We start from the raw sequence: 20053 nt of genomic DNA on the forward strand, positions 1-20053 counted from the left end.
AGCTAAGTTTGTCAGAAAACTAATGACTGTTCCAAAGTAACAATTTTTAACAATATTAGAAAACTAATAACTGTTCCTTAAGTGCCAAAGCCATGTAATAACAGTGATTAGGTATTTCTTTCATATGCTAAATCATGTAATTTACATGGCAAAGAGGGAGGAAAAAACATGTTGCATACGGAAAAGGTAATTAGCAAAATTCTCCTTTTACTTTAATTCATGTTGCATCATCCCTATATTCCCAGATCTAAATCTGTCAGTCTAAACAGATCTTACCAACTTCACTAAGAGGTACACTGCTTCAGCCAGGCACTTAGTTTCATTTTCACATCATATCAAATCAGTGTTAGAACTTAACTGATGCAACATTTTGCCAACTATATTTGATAACTTACTACTCTATTTAGATCTCTACTGATTTTGCTCATTTGAAGACTGTGTGAAAGCTCTGCCCTACTGAATTTGATGGAAAATTTCTCATTGACTAAAATTTTGCCCAGTACATCCGAAGGCTAAAATTCTTAAAGAAACTTTAATTCCCCACATAACAGATGTGTGTATCTTAACATAGCTATTGTATCACAGTACAGAAAACAGAAAAGTCTCACTGATTTGATCCTATGCAAAACAAATGAATTACAAGACTAATGGACCAGATCCTTACATAGGCAGGCACAACTCTGCTGACTCAAAGCCACTCTTCCATTACACTGATGATATGAACTATAATTTTTGGTATATCCTGGCACCTGCTTTTTCCCCTGACACATTCCTGCCACTACTAGTGCCAGGATACATCTTAGATATCCATACCTGCTTGAACATACCTGGTACTTCTACCTTGACTTGCTAGAAATAGGTAAGCTATACAATTGTGGGAAGATGTTAAGTGTGATAGGTAAGGGCAGGAGGGGACACGCATCACCTGGGGGATGAGCTAATTCCATTCTCAAAATAGCTGTTGTTTGCGTATAGGTTGCTGTTGCAACCTTGTGTAGGCCTATCACCCAATTTCTCTGCCACTCAGGCTGCCAGGGCAGTTTAATAGAGCCCCACAACTAGCAGAATTAGAGATGTCCGCAATCAAGCCCAGGTGTCCTGCTGCCTCAGGAATGCCTTGGATTATCAAAACTGACAACAGATTTGCTAAATAAACCTGTCACATCTACCTCCCTATTACCATCCAAGTTAACTTGAAAACATTATTTCACAAGCCAGTCCTTTCACCCATCCATTCCTTCATATATGGACCATGGGGCCCCAGTGCTCTTCAGAGGGATTCAAATGTGTTGATTGGGCTGTTATTTTTTTAACACAATATGTCTATAAAATTAACTATATTTTACATATAACATCAAGGTTACAGTATTGAACACAAAGCCAGGATGTGCCAAATGATTTAGCTGTTACAATATACTAGGCAAACTTTGACGTTGAAAGATCCCACTGTTGGTTACAACCTTTTAAATAACTGCCTGTGTTTTACATCTTTTGTTACCACTAGTAAGACTTCTAAAAGAAAATGTCAGAAGTTACACACCCTCTTCATCATCTTGATTTTCTCTGGTTTTGAACAATTAGCTTGTTACTTAGACTGAAGGAAGATACATGTGCTTCTGGTCTCCCAAGAACACAAAAAAGAGTTAAAAAAAAATGAAGTGTACTGACAAGCATGATCATTAAGGAAAATTCTTTCACTGACAATTATTTTCAGCAGAAGCTTACCTCAACGTTATGAATCATTTGTGACCACTTACACTTAAGCTGAGCATATTAAAATTTAATGGGTTTCAACACAAAGAGCCAGCGATAGGATTCCACACATGAAGGCACTAATGTGTTGAGCCCAACTGGACTGAGATGAGGTGGGGGTTGGAATTGCAGTGCTGCCAGCACCAGATACATACAAGTGAATGAATCCCAAATCTCAGGCGGGATTTCTTTTTTATTCATTATGCATGACTTTTTTCCTCTTTAAATTATTCATTCTTTTAAATGCTATTGCTTGAGCCTTTTTAACCTTTATACTTTCTTGCCTTTGCCAGCTGCCATATCAGCTGAGCAGGGGAGTGTTTTTTCAACAACGTAATAAAAAGACTTTCGTTGTAGCGCATACCAAAGTGTCTCACTATCATCCCCTATTTTTCTACTTCCTTTCACAATTGTGAATATTGGGAGGATGAATATTCTTGGAAGCTGCTGGGGAAAGATGCAATGGCAATGTTCAGAACCTGTCTCTGCATTTCCATTAAAAAACAAGGGTTTATGTGACTCATGCAGTTCAATCACCTGAAGCAATCGCTGTCTGCGGAGTTTGCCAGACTGATAATAAGCCAGCTGAACAAATTTTCTCAAGAACTTTCTCCAGCCCAAGCCTGGCTCACATTAGCACTCTGCTCCCTGACTTCCCAGATTTTTCCTCATATATGACCTTGAACTATATTTTCCACTCACCTGTAGTCAATCCAAAAGGTGCAGAGGAGAGGAAATGAGGTTGCATGGGTTCTACTTCCAATGTTGTATGAGCCTGGGCAAGTCATTTACATTCGAAGGAGAGAGAAATTCATACAACAAAAATATCTCAATAATGGCAAACAAAAATGGAAATCAAGTCTCAGATATAAAAATTTTGTTTCTGAGAGCCAAATGATCAAAGAAGATTCTCCTTCCATCATAATGTACAGAAAACTTCCTTGAGAAAGCACAAATTGTATTGCTATATTTTCTCCTATATCCATCCTATTGATTTTTTAGGTCACTGCCCTCTTTACTAAATCATATTTTGGGATTATGGACTGTATCACTGTATTTATGAAACAGAACTTAAACCATGAGTTAAAAAATATAACTTAGCATCTGCCTATTTCTAGATATTTAAATTGATTAACTGCCAGTGAAAATGTTCAGAATTGTTCCGACACCTGATGAATTGCTGCAAAAACACTTAAAATATGGAAAAATATAAAATCACAGTGGATATTTCAAAGTTCCACCACTATATCATGTTGCATTGTACACAATATTATGTCACGTTATTAGCTGACATGGTAAAATATAACAAAAGTGTGTTACAATGTAAGTGGCTGTGAGATTCAATGGATTTCTGTGTTTCCATAATGCAACTTTCGTGTGAGATTATCAAGTGCAGTCAGCTGGGGAGAAGATGGTTACATTTAAACTATATCAATAGTTCATTCTACGCAGAGCTGCCCTAATTGAATAAAGAGGAATTCAACCATCATAATATTAATGGATTCAGTCCCCATTGCTCCTTCCCACAGCCCTGATGGAAACACACATCTAGTAAGTCAAGGAAACAAGTTTTCCTTACTCCTAAGCCACCCAAGGTGACAGTGGAACAACTACCACAGCTAACCAGGATAATATTCTCTCTTCCTTTATTGTTCCCTATAACTGTAACAAACATTTCCCCTTTAACTGATTGGCGAGTCTCTCTCTGTCTCCCTCCCCCCCTCTTCTGAGTAGGTCAGAGGTAAAGAATTATGGAGTAGCATGGAAGAGATGTGGTTTTAAAGCAGCACATACAGGGAAAAAGAAAAATTAGTGAAGAACATGGCAGGGGAAGAGAAACACAGGAATAAATTGGGAATAAAAAGCAGGTAAGTGAGCTGGCAAACTTAAGAGGGAGAGGCTTGAGGAATAGAGAGCAAAATTAGAAAAAGAAGAGCTTTCTAGTGGGCACAAGCTATGGAACAGGGAGAAAAGTCTACTATTTTTGCCCGCAGCAGCTGTATCCACATAAGCGTCAATGTTTGGTTCCCTGGGAACAACTAGCAGCAGGACACCTTGTGCCTCTGCTAGCTGTCCTTGGAGAACGCCTGTCCCCCGCACCCTCTAGTGCACAGCAGGTTACCCCGGATGGGGTAGGGGAGGCTGGGGCGAGCACTGGGCTGGCCCCAGAAGCCTTACCTGGGTCCTGGGGGCCTCCTGGGGCTGCACCAGCAGTGATCATGCTGCTCAGAGCCTGGTCAGCAGCCAGAGTGTGGCTCCAGCTGGCCAGGCTCCAGTTTTGAGCAGTGCACCACTGCCACTGTGTGTACCACTCTGCTTTTTTTTGCATGGATTTTTTTGCCCCCTGTATATCCAGGGTTCAACCCCCCCCAGCGCTGCTCTCTTGCAGCACAGAGAACAGCTGAATGTGTGGTATGTGGCACCGCAGGCCACACAGCTGCATGACTGGACAAAGCCAGAGATGCTTATACCACAGAACAGATGCCCTCAAACTTATTTGCCTAACTTAGGTTTGCAACAAACGTACCTTGAACACCTGGAAACCTGGTAGATTGTCTACATGTAACAAATCAAAGCAGAAAGAAACTTCATCAACTCAAGGCCTAAATCTACCGAACAGCAGTTCTTGCTGCAATTCACATACAAAGGTGACTTCTAACAAGAATGAGCATACTGTTCTTCCACTTCAAGGACATGATTTTCTCTGCAAACTATAGGCAGGAGATTGTGATTTGAGACTGTTTTAGTACAACTAGTAAAAAGACCCGGAAATACAGAGTTACCTAATTCTAATACATTCTCCCAGTAGAAAGGTGGAGATTGAGGGGATCTGAAAACAAAACCAAGTGCCACCACGTTGCAAGGTACACTGTCACGATGCTCTGTGCCAGGCCTGACTATACCACGTTTTAGAGGCAAAAAAGGATCTGGAAGACTATCGTAAGCTACTCTTATTAAACAATATTTTCTAACTTTATTACCAAAATGATTTAATAAATGTATAGCAGATGTTCTCTATAACCCATATTATTTTCATTTCTCATCCACTGCGTCCTAGCTTTGTTAACAGTGTAAATTAAATGTGACACATGCAATCCTTTTTGATTGTACCATGTTTCAAAGAGCATTTTACTTGACTCTCCTTGTGAAAGGTCATTACAGGGAAAGACAAAGCAGAGAAGGTCATAAGGACAGCTCTCCTTTTTTCTGTCTTAGGACAAGCCAATGGGTTGTTAAATGGGAAAAGCTAAGATCATTGCTGGAGCCAAGCACAATGCAGAGAAGCAATATGCACCTTCTTTTCACTTCTATTCAATGGGCTTTTATTCTAAGACTAGAAACCGTGTTTCTGGAGGTGAATGGGTAACAACTATACAAAATGGATAAAAGGTAAATATTTTTTCTCCAGATCGGGTACCAATCTGTAATGAATTCTGAGACAATCCTATGGGATGAATAAATGACAGCAGTTCAGTAAAGTACAATCTGAAACAAAATACTATAATCAGTAAATGATAGAACAAAATGCATGTCCAGTACTAAGGACTAAGATTTAACAAAGACAAAGAGAAATTGGACAAGGTGTGGAACAAGAATGACAAAAGATTCGGAAAACACAATCTATTACAAAATGTTGAAGATGGAGTGTCAAGTACAAAAAAGACAAAAATAATAGTGTAGAAGGAAGGATAGCAGACATTCAATATGTAAAGAAAATGGTAATTAATTGCTTTCCTGCTTCCAACGGACATCTCCCTGATTTACAACAGATTTGACTCAAGTAAGATGTTTGAGAAAACTTTCCAAGCTAAATGAATATTTAAGCATTGTAACAGAAGAGAAGTTGTAAAACTGCTCTCAACAGAAATTTTTAAGAATAGATTAAATCCAAGGTGCTCAACCTCCAGCCTATGAGCAAAGTGCAGTGCACAACAGCCTTGGAATCCAGCCTGCAGAGCTCTCCAAAGATCAGGAAATTTGGGGGTGGAGGAGAACTGACAGTTAAAAACTGCCACTCCTCCTCACTGCCAAAATCCCAAGCCCTGTGCAATGGGCTGAAGCCAGGCCATGACTTTCCCCCGACATGACTATGTCAGGTCCAGGCCAAGCCCCTTTCCCTCTGCATGGCCCGCTGGTGCTGAGCTACACTCCCTCCCCCTTGAAGGGCCTGGCCATTCCCCCACTCCCTACATGGCATGTTTGAGGCTTGGCTTTCTCCCCTGCCAAGGGCTGGGCCACTCCCCCTTCCTCCTGTAGGGCTGAATCAGGGCTGGGTAATCCCCCCTCCCTGCCATGGGTGTCGATTGGGCCAAGGCCAAGCCCCCTTCTTCTGCACAGCTGGATCAGGCCTGTGCATAGCCCAATAGGGCCCCAATGCACTGGCCCTAAGTGCTGGATTGGGATCACTGGCCAGATCCAACCCATGGAGGGACCAGACACTGGCCATCTGGTTCACCAGGGAAATAGGTTGAGCACCACTGGATTACATTAACAAGCAGGAGGGATGGCCAAAATGAATTTATCCTCCCTCAGCACAGGAAGATGGACTGGTTGACCAGGTGATGCCTCTTCCAGCAGTACATTTCTATAATTCTAAAGTTCTATTGATATACAGTTTAAAAAAACCATTATAAAATTCTACTTTCTAAAATTTAAAACTTCCTGCATGGTCAATTGCTGTTTATGGCAACACTCTCCTATCATATATCTGGAAAAATGCTTACAGATGCTGTGTCTGTGAGATGGACTGTTACATTTTCAGTTGATCAAAAACTGGAGAAACAGGCCGTCTTTAATTAGGCAAGCTTTGTACAATTCCACTTACTCTAATAAAGTTTCAGTATAACTGACTTCCAAGTCCAGCAAATAAAACTGTATCTACTGTCCAAACCATGACAAAATAAGTAATATAAAAATGTTAAAATAGAATACAAAAGCATCTTATCAACATTGAAATGGACAAAATAATCAATAAAGACCAATAAAAAAGAGGATGTAAGGAAAAATTTGGGGCAGAAAATGACTACTGTCTTAATCTGAAATACCTTTAAAAAAGCCTAAAGATATTAAATGTGGGGAGTTGAGGTAAGGTAAATGCCATTTGGAAAAGGGACCTACACCAAGGACCAAAACAGCAAAGCAAGGTTGCATTCCAACCCAAGAGTGGGACATCTTAAATGAGGGTAAAGCAAGACTGCAAATACAGCTCCTTTTAGAATGAGGCCAAAAGGTTCGATACACCAACAGCCAATACTGCTTAAGGCTTTAAAAACAGAAGTAATTAACATGTTGGTATGGGAAAGAGTTTGAAAAACTACAGATTACCATTGTAGGTAACCTGGATTTATAATGTATTTTTTCCTACCCATTAAGCTTAGTGTATTGCAAATCTGGGTGGTCTACACTACCTTTCAAGGGAGCTTTTCTGGCCTTGACCAGAAGTAAGGATTGGCACAATTTCCTAAACCTTTAGCTACTTCTTAGTCCAACTGTTTAGGCACTGCCAAAGCTAATATGGTGCAACATGCAGTTTGATATGGCTGAAGTTTTTTATGATCACATTCAACAAATGTCTTTAGATCACTGTTTGCCTTAAATGCCCGAGAAACTTAGTCTAGTCTATTCATTATTCTATTAGCCTCCATAAGAAATCACTTCAGAACCACTATTCCACTTTATCTTGGATTAAGCAAAGATGGTGAATTGAGCCTGCTTGCATATGTTAACACCCCCCCCCCCCCCCAAAAAAAAAAAGGGGCTTTACCAAAAGAAGCAGCACATTACTTCAACTCAGCTCTGCAGTGTCTCTATAGATTTGGCACTTCAGTGGGGTATTTTAGAACTTTTGATTCAATCAGCTATTAGATAAAAGTGCCAAAAAACCTCACCAATGCACCTGATCTATACAGATGTCAGGGAAGCCAGGTGCAACTAACACACTGCCTCTTCTGGGTATGTGCCAGGCGTGGTGCGGGAGTGCACAGAGTTAAAGTAAAGAACTACTTTTGTGGGGGGTTTAACATCTGCAAGCAGCCTTAAACTCCTCACATAGATAAGTCTTTAATCTAATTCAAGAATTTTTAATTCTAATTGTGGCCTTCAAAACACCTGAAACCCCTTGCAGTTACGTGTTATACCCAAATTTTAAAAGCATATTCACTAGATCATTATTGAAGTCGTTAGCAAAAATACTAAATAAAACAGGGTCCAGAACAGAGTTCAATAGGACTCTAGTTAATATGTCCTTTTAGCATGATGACACTCTGCATGTGGCTTCTCAACTAGCTTTGCACCCACTTTTAGACTGTATTTTCCAAGTTTGCTCACAACAATGTCATGTGGGATCATGCCAAAAAACATTACTAAAGTCAAGATACATCACATTACCATATGTCAAAGAAGAAACTTAGATCAACTTGGCAAATCTATTCATGATAAACCTGTATTCTCTGTTTCTCATCACTTTATTATCCTCCCAGTATTTAGAGATTGATTGTTTAACAGTTTGTTCCAATATCTTTCAAAGTATCAGACTTAGGCTGACAGGTCCATTTTCCAAAGGTCTTTCTTTTTCTCCTGATTTTTATACACAGTTTCTAAGTTTTCCCTTCCTTGGTCCCCTGTGACCACACCTGTTCTCCATGAGTTCTTAAAGATAATCACTAATTATTCACAGATTGCTTCATACAGCTCCTTAAAGTACTCAAGAGAAAATTTCATCAGGCTCATCTTTGTTTGACTACATCTAACACTGAAATATTATTTAATGTAGATAGGTTTTTTTCTTTTTTATGGCAGACATTCTTTGGAGAGTTTTCAACACATTTTGGGCATTACCACAATATAACAACAAAGACAAGGAATAAAAAGAAAGAAACAACTTTTATTCTGAAAATACAATCACTTTTCTGGAACCCAAGTATGAATGATACATGCTGGCTCCTTTTTTGAAAATCTTAGCCAAACTACATGTTCTGTATACCCAGAAGTGTTTATGTTGCATGGGGCATTGCTATACCTGCATTCAACCATCTGCTTATTTAAAGTTCTTCCCTATTCATTGTATTAAGCATTTTAACTGTGATCCACATTTATTCAATACATGGTTAACAGCCAAAGTCAAATATTTTGTGCTTTGCTTGGAATGGACCTCTTCCTTGTGCTATTTTTATGAGGCATGCTGTTTAATTGTCTACCTGTGTCATAATGGGACATTGCATGAAAAATGGATGAAAAATTCCCATTAGCTTTACCAGCAAGGAAGATGTTCTCTCTAAAACAGAGATCAGTGAAGTTTGTGGTATTTCATTTTATGAGCTCAGTCCGAGAAAGGAAAGGAAGTTATATAGCACCTATTTCACCCTTTCACAAATAACCAGAAAGGAAAACAGTTTATACACTATGTTTTGCAAATGAATAATTTCTTCATGCATGTTAAAAACAAAGCATTACAAAATACACAACAAAAATCTACACAAACCTGATTTGATCTTTATTCTGAGGTCACATTATCTACACATCTGTCCTCTTACGTATAGGTATTGACAAAAATAATTTCTCCAAGAGAAAGGAATTAAAAATAGAAAACCTTTTCTCCCTAATCAACTTGAGATAATTATAGTTAAACAGCTCCACAGCAGCATATCTAGCAAAGGGTTGCTTGATACCAGGTTCAAAGACCTGTTGCTGTTAAGTATAGCACTTGCATAGGCCATTCAGAAGACTTTTACACAGCAGGTCACACTTTCCACATTAAATATGGGAAAAGAAGCATAGAAAAAGAGGAATTATGAATATCTGGAGTTTTAAGATGAGTTCCCACATGCATACTCATCTGCCAGAAATACTCAAGCTCAGACTTTGTAAAAATACAGTGGGTATGTGTTCTGTCTCTCTGTACTCTTCACTGAATGCATAAAAGATGGTGCTACCTGGCACAAGCCCCCCAGGCTGCCTGGAAGCAGTGGCAATGGGTAGGGGGTACACAGGGGTTCACATGCACCCAGAGAGAGCGCTGCTGTACCCCCTGACAGCCAGTGATCCCAGGCAGGGGGGGCAGGAGAGAGCACTGGTGCCTCCTGAGAGCACAGGCCGGGGAGTTGGGGTGCCAGGAGAAGCAATCCCTGCGGTGCCCCCACGGCTGATCGCACTCACCCAGAAGTGCAAGTAGCACGATCGGCCGTGGGGGGACCCTCCATGGTCTCTGACTAGCTGACTCAGGAGGCACCTGTCGCCCATGCCTGGAAGAGACCAGATACATTTCTCAAATTTCTGTATTGTCAGAGCAGACATAATCAGCATTTACCTGCCATCGCCTCATTGAGAATCACAGTGGATAACCTTCCTGGATGCAGACTCTTGTAAAATATCCACACCTGCCTCCATTAAAGAACATTCCAGTTCTGAGGACACAAGCCCTCCTTCCCACTCCCCCAACCCCTTCACCCCTGCCACCCTACTTAGGGTGTCAGCATAAATAAACTTTGGGATGCCGAGACAGAGAAAAGCAATCCTGGGTGGTAGGTCCTAACTCTGTAAGCACGCCTTGAATATAAAACCCATGGTCATGTTGATAGGAGGGGGTACTAATAGGAATTAGAGAAGGAACCACCAGAGGTATTCCACTGTGTGTGTGGGCATGCACCTCAAACACTCAAGCCCTTTATGGCTTCCGGGCAGAACATCAGAGGAGCCAGCATACGCACCTTGTGTAAGGCCTCCAAGCATGTTTGAGGTGCTTGCCCACATACATTGGAATGTGCATACAGACTTCAAAAAAGAACCAAGATATTACAGCTAACACTACTTCCAAGCACCATGAAAGATGTTACTGTACTTACTTGAATCTAATATGAGGTTTTTTCCCCCCATTCAGCATGGTGAAAAAAGCTCTTTGTCTTAGATTCACGTGCAAAGTGGAGGGTGGGGGGCAGCTGGATCCTACAGCTCTAACTCTGGCCCTGAGCCCAGGTTTGGGCCAGAATCAGACCCACAGCAGACAACTCTCCAATAATTAGATCGGTACCAGAAAATTATAACAAATTTATAAATTTTCCCTACATAGAATCTAATTATTGGGGGGCCATCTTAGGTTCAAGTAAATATGGTAAATCCCAATTACAAGACTATCTGGAAGTTTGGAATCTGCATAACTCATACACCTTCTTGATGAAGCACAACATCTATGACAAAATAATGGACTTTCCATATCTTCAGAAGTATTTTTTTCTTACATGAAGATGTGTATTTTTTGTTGGTGCTTCTCCTCCAGTGCCAAATTTCCTGACCTGTGGGGAGTCCTACAGGCTGAGTGCCATGGCTGCATGGGCTGAATTTGGCCCACAGACCAGGAGATGAGCTTCTCTGCTCCAAACTATTTTACTGGTTAGAAAAATGAACTGAGCATATTATTATTCTACATTGCAGAGAAGGAATACAAACTTTTATAAAAGATGTAGCACCAAAATTCTAACAAGCATGTTGATTCAGTGATATTCTGAAATTTGAGGAGAAAAAGGAAAAGCATCTCTCTTAGCCATCTTCATTTGCTGTGAAACAAACTCTAAACTTAACCAAATATCCATTACTTAATTTGAATATATGTAAACATTTTGAATTGAGAAAGTATCTTACCTGGCATGATGATAGCCTGCTGAGTATTTGTGTCTGCATTCAAACAGAGGCACCCACCTTTGGCCAACCTATCACAGAGCAAAGTTATGTGTTTCTTCAGCCTGCTAGTATCTTTTGGCATGCTCAGCTGACTGGTAAGAGTCAAGGCCTGTTCTTTAGAGCTCTTGGAAAGACAAGTTCTCAATAAGTAAGAGATTGCAGCATCCACAGTTTCTTCCCAGCCCTAGACGAAAGGAAAAGAAATGAAATGAAATACAATAACCCTCCTTTAACTTGAACAAATTAAAGAATATACAAGTCAAATTTCTAAGCAATGAGTCACTAACAAGTTTCAGTCTATATTGCGGTGTAAAATAGAGCTTTTAATTTAATAAACTATCTTGAAACGAGATTTTTTTAAAGTTTGCATAAAGTAACAACAACTAATAAACTGAAAAACAGAAAATCCCCCCTAATTATTAAAATCAGAGAAATAATAATACAAATCCCAGAACAGTATCTGCAAAATAAAATTATAAGCTAAATCAAAGCTAAGCTCAATACCTTTATTTAATGTTATAAATAAGAATTTTTACCAGTAGTATGATAAGAATTTATAATCTATTTATATAAATAAGAATTTTCACCATTTAGGAAAAGCTCTAGAAGAGATGCTGTGTAAACATAAGTGTTTGCTATGATATGTTTGTTTGCAAACAAACTAGGGAGAGAGAAGAGTAGAGTTCATCCAATTGTATAAATTTTGGAAATCACCATAAAAAATCCTTTTAATTTAAGGGTTAAATGTTACAAAGTATTTTTTTTTCCTGTTAAATACCTGTGACGATTTTAAGATTAAAATAATTCCTAGCATTTTATGGCATATATTTACATAGGCAAAGACTGTTAGAAATTACAGCTGCATACTAGATAATTTAAGTAGATATGGCACTCATTACAATGAGCATAACAGAACTCCCTTTCATAGTCAGTTGTAGGTCTAGTCATGTGCCATATCACATTTAGGCATTTCTTATAATATTTCTTTATATTAGGAGGCATTATGCCAATACCACAGAAAGAATGCCACTGGAACCAAAAGTTATTACATTTAGTATCCAATCATAATACTCGTAGTGTGCATTATGGCTCCAATACAGCAAAGCACCACCACATGAGTGTTTGAGTTCTTTGATAAACAGAGGCCTATCTGATTTAGAAGAGAGTAAACCTGCAAAAGCTTCGAGTTACGTGGGTAGGTCATGGGGTAACTTAAAACAAGTGGCTACAGAGAGACAATGGGCACATCCACACATGCAAGCACATGTCGTGGAGTAGCTCAAATAGAAGCAGTGCAAATTTGAGTCAGGGCTTTTTGTCTCAGTGCGCTTGCCGGGACATGTACTTTGGTGTGGGACAAATTCTGCCACTTGGGGCAAAATAACCCTGCCTGGCTCCTCCTGAATCTGCAGCCGGGGGAGCTAGAGCCCAGCACCAACACCTGTGCTTTCCCCAGCAGTGTAAAAAGCTGCCCTGTCCTGGACCCATCAGTACAAGAAGCTGGTTTGTCAAATAGCTCAGGCTACTCACTCTCAGGAGCTTCTGGGGCCCAGCCAATTGGTACCTGTGGACACTATACCTTGTGCCAGCTAGACTGCTGAAGCAGTCGAGAGTTCCCTGCACCCTTACCCACTGCAGCAGTCTGGCAGTGGGGGCTGCTGCCTGGCTGTGACCTGCTGCGCACCTGCCAGACCCGGATGGGGACTGCACAGCCAGTAGAGGCATCTGCGCCTCTGGACCAGCTGCCAGTGGACTGTGGCTGCAGTGTTGGCTTTTGTGCAGGACTACTGCCATGTGTGCCACTTGCCTGACCATCTGGGCAGCTATTGCTCGGAAGCCATTCCCAGTGTGGTAGCCTGCTTTGAACTGTCAAAGCATGTGCTCCTGGCCCCAATTGGCCAGGAGGCCAGCCACCTCCAGCTGGGTCCAAGGTGCCAACTCTGAGCAGACTGCTCTGCCTGGGTCCTACAACTTACCTCCCTAGCAGGAATTCTGGTGGTGGCTGTGGGTGGCTGTGGAGAGATGCGGGAGGCCATGGGTTGTGTGGGTAGGTGTAGATGGATTATGGGGGAATTGTGCAGGGGGGATGCTCAGGAAGGGTGGGTCCCTTGCCCCCAGCAAAGCTCACAGGTTGCCTCCCACAGGGGCCACAGCCCCCCCCCCACAAGGGCCACATGGCCCCGCAGGGGCTACCACCCCCTCCTGCAGGGCCCACATGCCCCACCCCCACTTGCTCCCCCAGCCCCTTGAATGGCTATCCTGCCTGACCCATCTCCTGCCGCCCCCTGATGACCGCATTGAATGGGGACAGGTATTTAAATCGCCAAATTGAATCATTGTCTTCTGAATCGGCCAAATCCGAATTGAATACTTCCCTGTTCACACAGGCCTACTAGCTGGCATATGTGGAACTTTTCTTAAAGAGGATTAATACCACCAAGATACCAAGATTATGGAGAAGACTCCAGGCTGGCCTGCCTGAGCAAGTGAAATCCAGGCTAAAAAAAGATCTGCCCACCACTCATCTAGAGCATTTCCAAAGAGCAGGGTTACCTGTCATCCTGTACTCTTCTTCCAAGTGCATTAATGTGTGCTGACCAAGAAGCAAGGCTTTCCTATAGCCACAATGTTTCTTTTTGCATCTGCTTTAAGGAGGTTGATTAATCGGACAAGAGTTGGCTACATTCACGTATACTCTGTGAACCACTTTCTTTCAGGTTCCTATATAGCTATTCCAATTGGGCTTCTGAAAGCTCCAACATAACTTTGATAGTGATAGGATTAGAAAGACTTTAGGACTTGCATGTATGACAATAGGACAGCACTAGCTATGCATTAAGTCACTAGAGACAGATTGTTACAACCCAAACAGGCTAGTGAACAGCATTGGTGACACGCAGGGAGACCCCTGAGATCAGCTGTGTAACTCCTGGAAGCGTCAGCCACGAAACCAGGTCCCCCCTCAGCCTCCTCCTGCTGTTCAGCCTCAGCAAGAGGAGGCTGAGGGGGGACCTGGTGGCTGCCTACAAACTCAACAGGGGAAATCAACAGCAAATAGGTAAAGCCCTTTTCTCCCCATCACCACCTGGGATGACGAGGAACAATGGTAATAAAGCTGATGGAAAATAGGTTTAGGTTAGAGATCAGAAGGCAATTTTTTACAGTTAGGAAATCTGGAACCAAATTCCCAGGGAAGTGGTCCCAGCCCCTACCTTGGTCAATTCAAGAGGGGATTGGATGATCTTATGAACCCAGCAATCATTCCTGCCTGTGGCAGGGGTCAGGCTAGATGATCTATTCAGGTCCCTCCTGACCCTAGCTACTATGAAACCGGAAGTGCACTTCCAGTTTCACCGGTGGCTCAGCGATCCGCCACTGAGGGACCACCCCCCTCCCAGTTGGCAATCGAGAGGCACCATTTGCCCCTTGTGCAGTCTTTTCTCCATCTTTTGGAATGAAAGCCTCCTGACTACTTAGAACTGAACAGAAGGCACTTATTCTTGGATCCAGACCCATTTGATAAGTTGTCTGTTACAGTATCATTGTCATCTTATCCCAAGGATGTAAAATGGCTATTAAAGTCTCAGATCAACATTGACGGGTGACTAATTTGCTAGAACTGGTATAGGTCAGATGATATTTAGTTTCTTATAGATATTAGTGGTCTCAACTCAAAAAATGCCAGTCCATATCTTGCATGATGCTGGCTTACCCCCGTTTGGAATCCTGGAAGACGATATTTCTTTCCCCCTCCCCCTTCTTTTTGATGTTCTGTTCACATAATACTTTGAACAAGTAAGAGGTGAGAGGGCTTCAATGTTGAAGTGTCGTAGACTTACATATGAGCCTATATTATTCTTCTGGTGTTAGTCATTTTGCTTGAGGTTTGTATCCCAGTGCTTTTGGGACTACAAGACTATTGGTCAGTGTTCAGTCAACAAGTGTACAGCACTGGTTGTGCCAAAGTATTTGACAGGTAGGAATATATAAGGGCTGACATCTTTCATCCACAAATTGGCATAAAGTGAAGCTGGCGTAAATTCTGGCCTAAATTAAGCATACCATGTAAAGAATTGTATAAATGTAACTAATGAATTTCTTTCTAATTAGACATAGGTGTGGGTATGCTGATTTGGTTTATTTTGATCATCAACAGTAGTCATAATTTTTTTTGCTGCACATATCAGAAGAGGAGAATGTGCTAGCACTTAGACATTTCAGCTTCGCAAAAAAAAAAAAAATCAAATAAATATTAGGGCTTTCATGCTTATAATGAAAATCTATTTTATGAAAACTCTTCCATCTTTGACCTTCATATTGGGCACTGAATTCTAATCACACTTAGGATATCAAAAATATGAATTTCAGACCCTTATGAAATACAAAGCATGATAAATTCTATTCATGATAAAATTCTGTTGTCAATGCCAAGGGTCACTAAAAGGCGAAAATGCCCATGGTTATTTAGGGTCTGCTTACTGCAGCTGAGGATCTTAGTAAATTTATCCGTCCAAATAAGTTATAAAATCCAAGGGAAAGAAACATTTCAATTAGGACTGCAACACAAACTAATAACATTCAGGAAAGGACAAATGGCTTGTATTCTGTCATTGGTGCATTGAGATATATTTAACTTTTTCCAAACCTAGTTTTTGTATTTTATTTCCATGTAGCCTGCTTTTTCAATATACCATAAAACCATCTTCTCTAGTTCAAGAATTGTTGACTTCATAGGCCTTCATGACTGGCAAAAAATATGTGGAAATTACTATCAAATGAAAAAGTTTTCACAGAAATATTGTTGTACAACTAAAAAATAATTGCCTCAAGAGATACCATATTCGCTAGCAAATATGATTACTAAAAGGAAGGGGAGAACCGAAAGGAGCAGATAATCTTTCCTGTCATATACAGGTTAAAAAAGTAAATGGAAGCTGAAAGGGCAAGTGTGTTATGCTACTCTAGGATTCTTTGGGTAAATGAGATATATTTTATTAGACCAACTAAATAGTTGGAAAAAAATGTTCTTTGTAAGCTTTCAGGCAAAAACACTTTTCTTCAGCCACTGGAGAGTCTGCTGTTGGTTTGGATGCTCTCTTGGGTAGATTAGAAGCCAATATGCAAAAATGTAGGTCTGTGAAAATGCAAATGCATGGTAGACAATAGCTGGGCCGGGGGGGAGGGGGATGTTGACTTATATGCTACTCTATACATATATATACCACAGCAGAGGTCTGATTCTACCCATAGGCTCATAACATAGACCTCTAATGTTCCGCCTAACAATGTACATAGTTGAGAGCCAATAGCAAACCAACTGTAGACAGGTATGATATTGGCAGTTTAGTTCCAAAAAAAAGTATCCCTATGTTGAAATAGATTTATCCAGGCCTCTAACTTGACTAAACAAGAGAGAGTGAAGGAAAAAAAATGAAAAAGATGCTGACGCTGTATGTTTAAGAATATTCTAAGATAAGAAAAACCCTTCTGCTTTATTATGTCTTTTACAGTTCTTTGGGAACAAATGTTTCTTTCTTTCCTAAAATCAACAAGGTGATAACAGTTCTCAAAACAAAATGTGTTGCTGTGCAAGCAACTGTTATGTGTAACAACCGAATAATCTACCTTTTCCTTGACACTCAAGGTTGCTTTGTTTATATCATGTGTCTGTTTTCACAATTTTAGGTATAAAAAGGTATGTTAACTTGTAGAAGGGAGGAGTTCTGTTTAGAATCCTCCCTGAGATCATTTGTATAAACGCCAGTAAACTCAGACTGGGTCTGTGAATTCTAATGCCAAACACAATGCGAAGTTTGATTTCTTCCACACCTAATATAGGTACATGTCTTCCTCAATTCCTAGTGCTTCCCACTCACTCACAAAAAGGTGCATTGTTGAAAGAATTAGGCACAATAAAGTATTTTATTTTCCAAAACAAGTAGATTGGAAAGACCCAAAATTATTAAGTATCTTTTGTTCCAGACTTGCTAGAACAATGACGTCAAGCTTCCATTGATTCCTTTCCCAACAGCAGAGAGAGAGAGTGAGCAAGAGCACAGCACTGTTGATGATAACTTCTTTCCATTTAATTTTTTAAACAGAAAGATATGTAAGAACAGGAACAAGTTGTCATCATCATTGCTGATACTAGAGGCCCCAGTTTAGCAAAACTTTGGAACACTTTGAGTTTAAGATTTAATACTCATTTAAGCACATGCTTATACCCTTGCTGAACACGGATAGATTTATTAAATCACATACTTAGGCCTCAGGCTTTTATCATATTAATAATATGCTTTGATTGGTGGATTGCAAATGATCAAGGCATTATGAACACATGGTTTGAACAGCATGTGAGAAGAAGGCATACATGGAAAAGTCCTGGAGATAACATTAGAAACCAAATTGATTACATCACCATCAACAGAAGATTTAGGGACGCAGTTCAACAACAGAAAACTTACCTGGGGCAGACTATGGAAGTGATCATGTACCTGTAGCATACATCATCAAGATAAAGAAAGTTGAGAAACCAAAAGCAACAAAGCAGCTTGATTATTCAATTCTACTGGAAAAAGATCTGATTAAAAAAAAGTACACGGTTGCAGTCAAAAAACATTTTCAAGAACTTGAAGGAAATATGTCAAACTGGGAATTTTTCAAAGAAGCACTAGTTGAAACAGCCAATGAAGTTATCCCATCAAAAGTAAGGCAACAGAAACAGGAATGGATGACTGAAGAAATCCTTGAACTTACAGAAGAAAGGTGAAAACTGTAGTATGGAAGAGTATAAGAAACTGGACAAAAGAAGTCAATCAAAGTGCGCTGAAGAAAAGGAAAAATAGGTTAATGAAAAAGTATACAGAGATAGAAAAACAAAAGGATAAAGATGTTAGATTGATGTACACGAATATCAAAGGCAGCACAGGCAAAAGAGGGTACCACTGGGGATGTATAAAAGCCAGGAACGGTGATGTAATTATGGAACAAGAACAAGTACCAAGAAAATGGACAGAGTATATTGAAGAGTTATTTCATGACAGTTGAGAAGAAAAGTCATCTATTAAGAAGAACATGAATAGTTTGATCATTACAGAAGTATGAATAGTTATCATTCAAATAAAAACTAATAAAGATATAGGACCAGATCAAATTGCAATTGAACAAATACAATATTTGGAAGGGTTTATTATAGAAAAGTTAACAACTATAATCAATGAAAGTGGAGAAATACCTGAGGACCTCAGTAACTCAATCTTTATTGTGCTCCACAAAAGGCTTGGAGCCATTGAATATGAACTCCATTGAACCATCAGTTTAATAAGGTATGTGACAAAGCTCCTCTTAAAGGTGCTGATGTTGACAGCTAGAAGTAGAATAAGACTGGAGATTGCAAAAGTTCAGTGTGGGTTTTTTTTGAGGATAGAGGTACAAGAAATGCTATCTTCCTGGTATTGCTTTTAGAGAGGGCAACAGAAATGAGGAAAGACCTTTTCTTATATTTTATTAATTATACCAAAGCTTTTGATAGAGTCAAGCATGCAGAATTAATGAAAATAAGAACTGGATATTGATGGTAAAGACTTGAGAATTTTAAGAAACCTCTATTGGGATGAAACTGCAGCAGTGAAGATAGACAATGAACTAAGTGATTTCATCCAAATTGAGAGGTGTAGTCAAGGCTGTGTTTTTTTCACCCAACTTGTTCAACTTGTACAGTGAGAAAATACTGAGGGACATTGAGGATTTACCAGGGCTGATCACTGGAGGACAGAATTTGAACAACTTTCACTATATTGATGACACCATCTTAATAGCTGATTCAGAAGAGAAGCTGCAAGGAATTTTAGATAAAATTATTAGTGAAAGCGCGAAGGTGGTTTCAACTATCAACTGTAGAAAAACATAATGCATGGTAATTATAAAGAAAAAAATCATTCCTGTATGCAACATCGAAGTGGAAAAGGAACAGATAAGGCAGGTCAATAAATGTAACTACTTGGGAAGCTGGATAACATCAGATGGCAAATGTGATCATGAAATACAATGGTGAATGGGGATAGCAAAAAATGCATTTCTGAAAATGAAAAAGCCATTGACAAATAAAATTTCTATGGGGATGAAGTTGAGAATTTTTGATTGCTGTGTTATACCAGTCCTCAGGTATGCATCAGAATGCTAGACAATATTGTCAATTCTGGAAAACAGAATTCAAGCAAGTGAGATGTAGTTCTTAAGGCACATCTTGAAGGTATGTTGGGCAAGCCACACTTCAAATGAAGATATTTCGTTAAGAGCAGGCTACAGGAGGAAGCTGCTAATTAGCATCAGAAAAAGACAGTTTCTCAGACACATTATGAAGAAAGAGAAAATTGAAAGTCTGGTTATAACTGGAAAGACTGAAGGAAGGAGGGATCATGGAAGACAAAGGTCGATTTATGTCAAAAGTCTATCTAAATGGATGAATGCATCAACACTAAAAAGTCTATACGTCTCGAAGAGAAAGATCTGTGGAAGGCCATGGTCACCAACATCCTGTTTAGATATGGTACCTAGAGAGAGAGAGAGAGAATAAGCTTTCCTTATGTATAGCTTACTGGTGTGCCCAGAGGCTTTCCATTTGTAGCCT

General features: G+C 40.0%; 1 protein-coding gene across 7 annotated transcripts in view; it reads right to left on the reverse strand.

The window, feature by feature from the left end:
• The window catches only part of BBS9 (Bardet-Biedl syndrome 9), a 482129-nt gene that overhangs the window by 195160 nt on the left and 266916 nt on the right, over positions 1 to 20053 (reverse strand). For all 7 annotated transcript variants that reach the window (XM_090050217.1, XM_090050216.1, XM_090050215.1 and 4 more), the window contains one exon: positions 11386 to 11608. In XM_090050217.1, coding sequence (XP_089906343.1) covers positions 11386 to 11608 — 223 coding nt within the window. The remainder of the gene's footprint in view (positions 1 to 11385; positions 11609 to 20053) is intronic.

The sequence above is a fragment of the Crocodylus siamensis genome, chromosome 5 (assembly GCF_052110815.1).
Source record: "Crocodylus siamensis isolate JL-2025a chromosome 5, ASM5211081v1, whole genome shotgun sequence".
NCBI lineage: Eukaryota > Metazoa > Chordata > Crocodylia > Crocodylidae > Crocodylus > Crocodylus siamensis.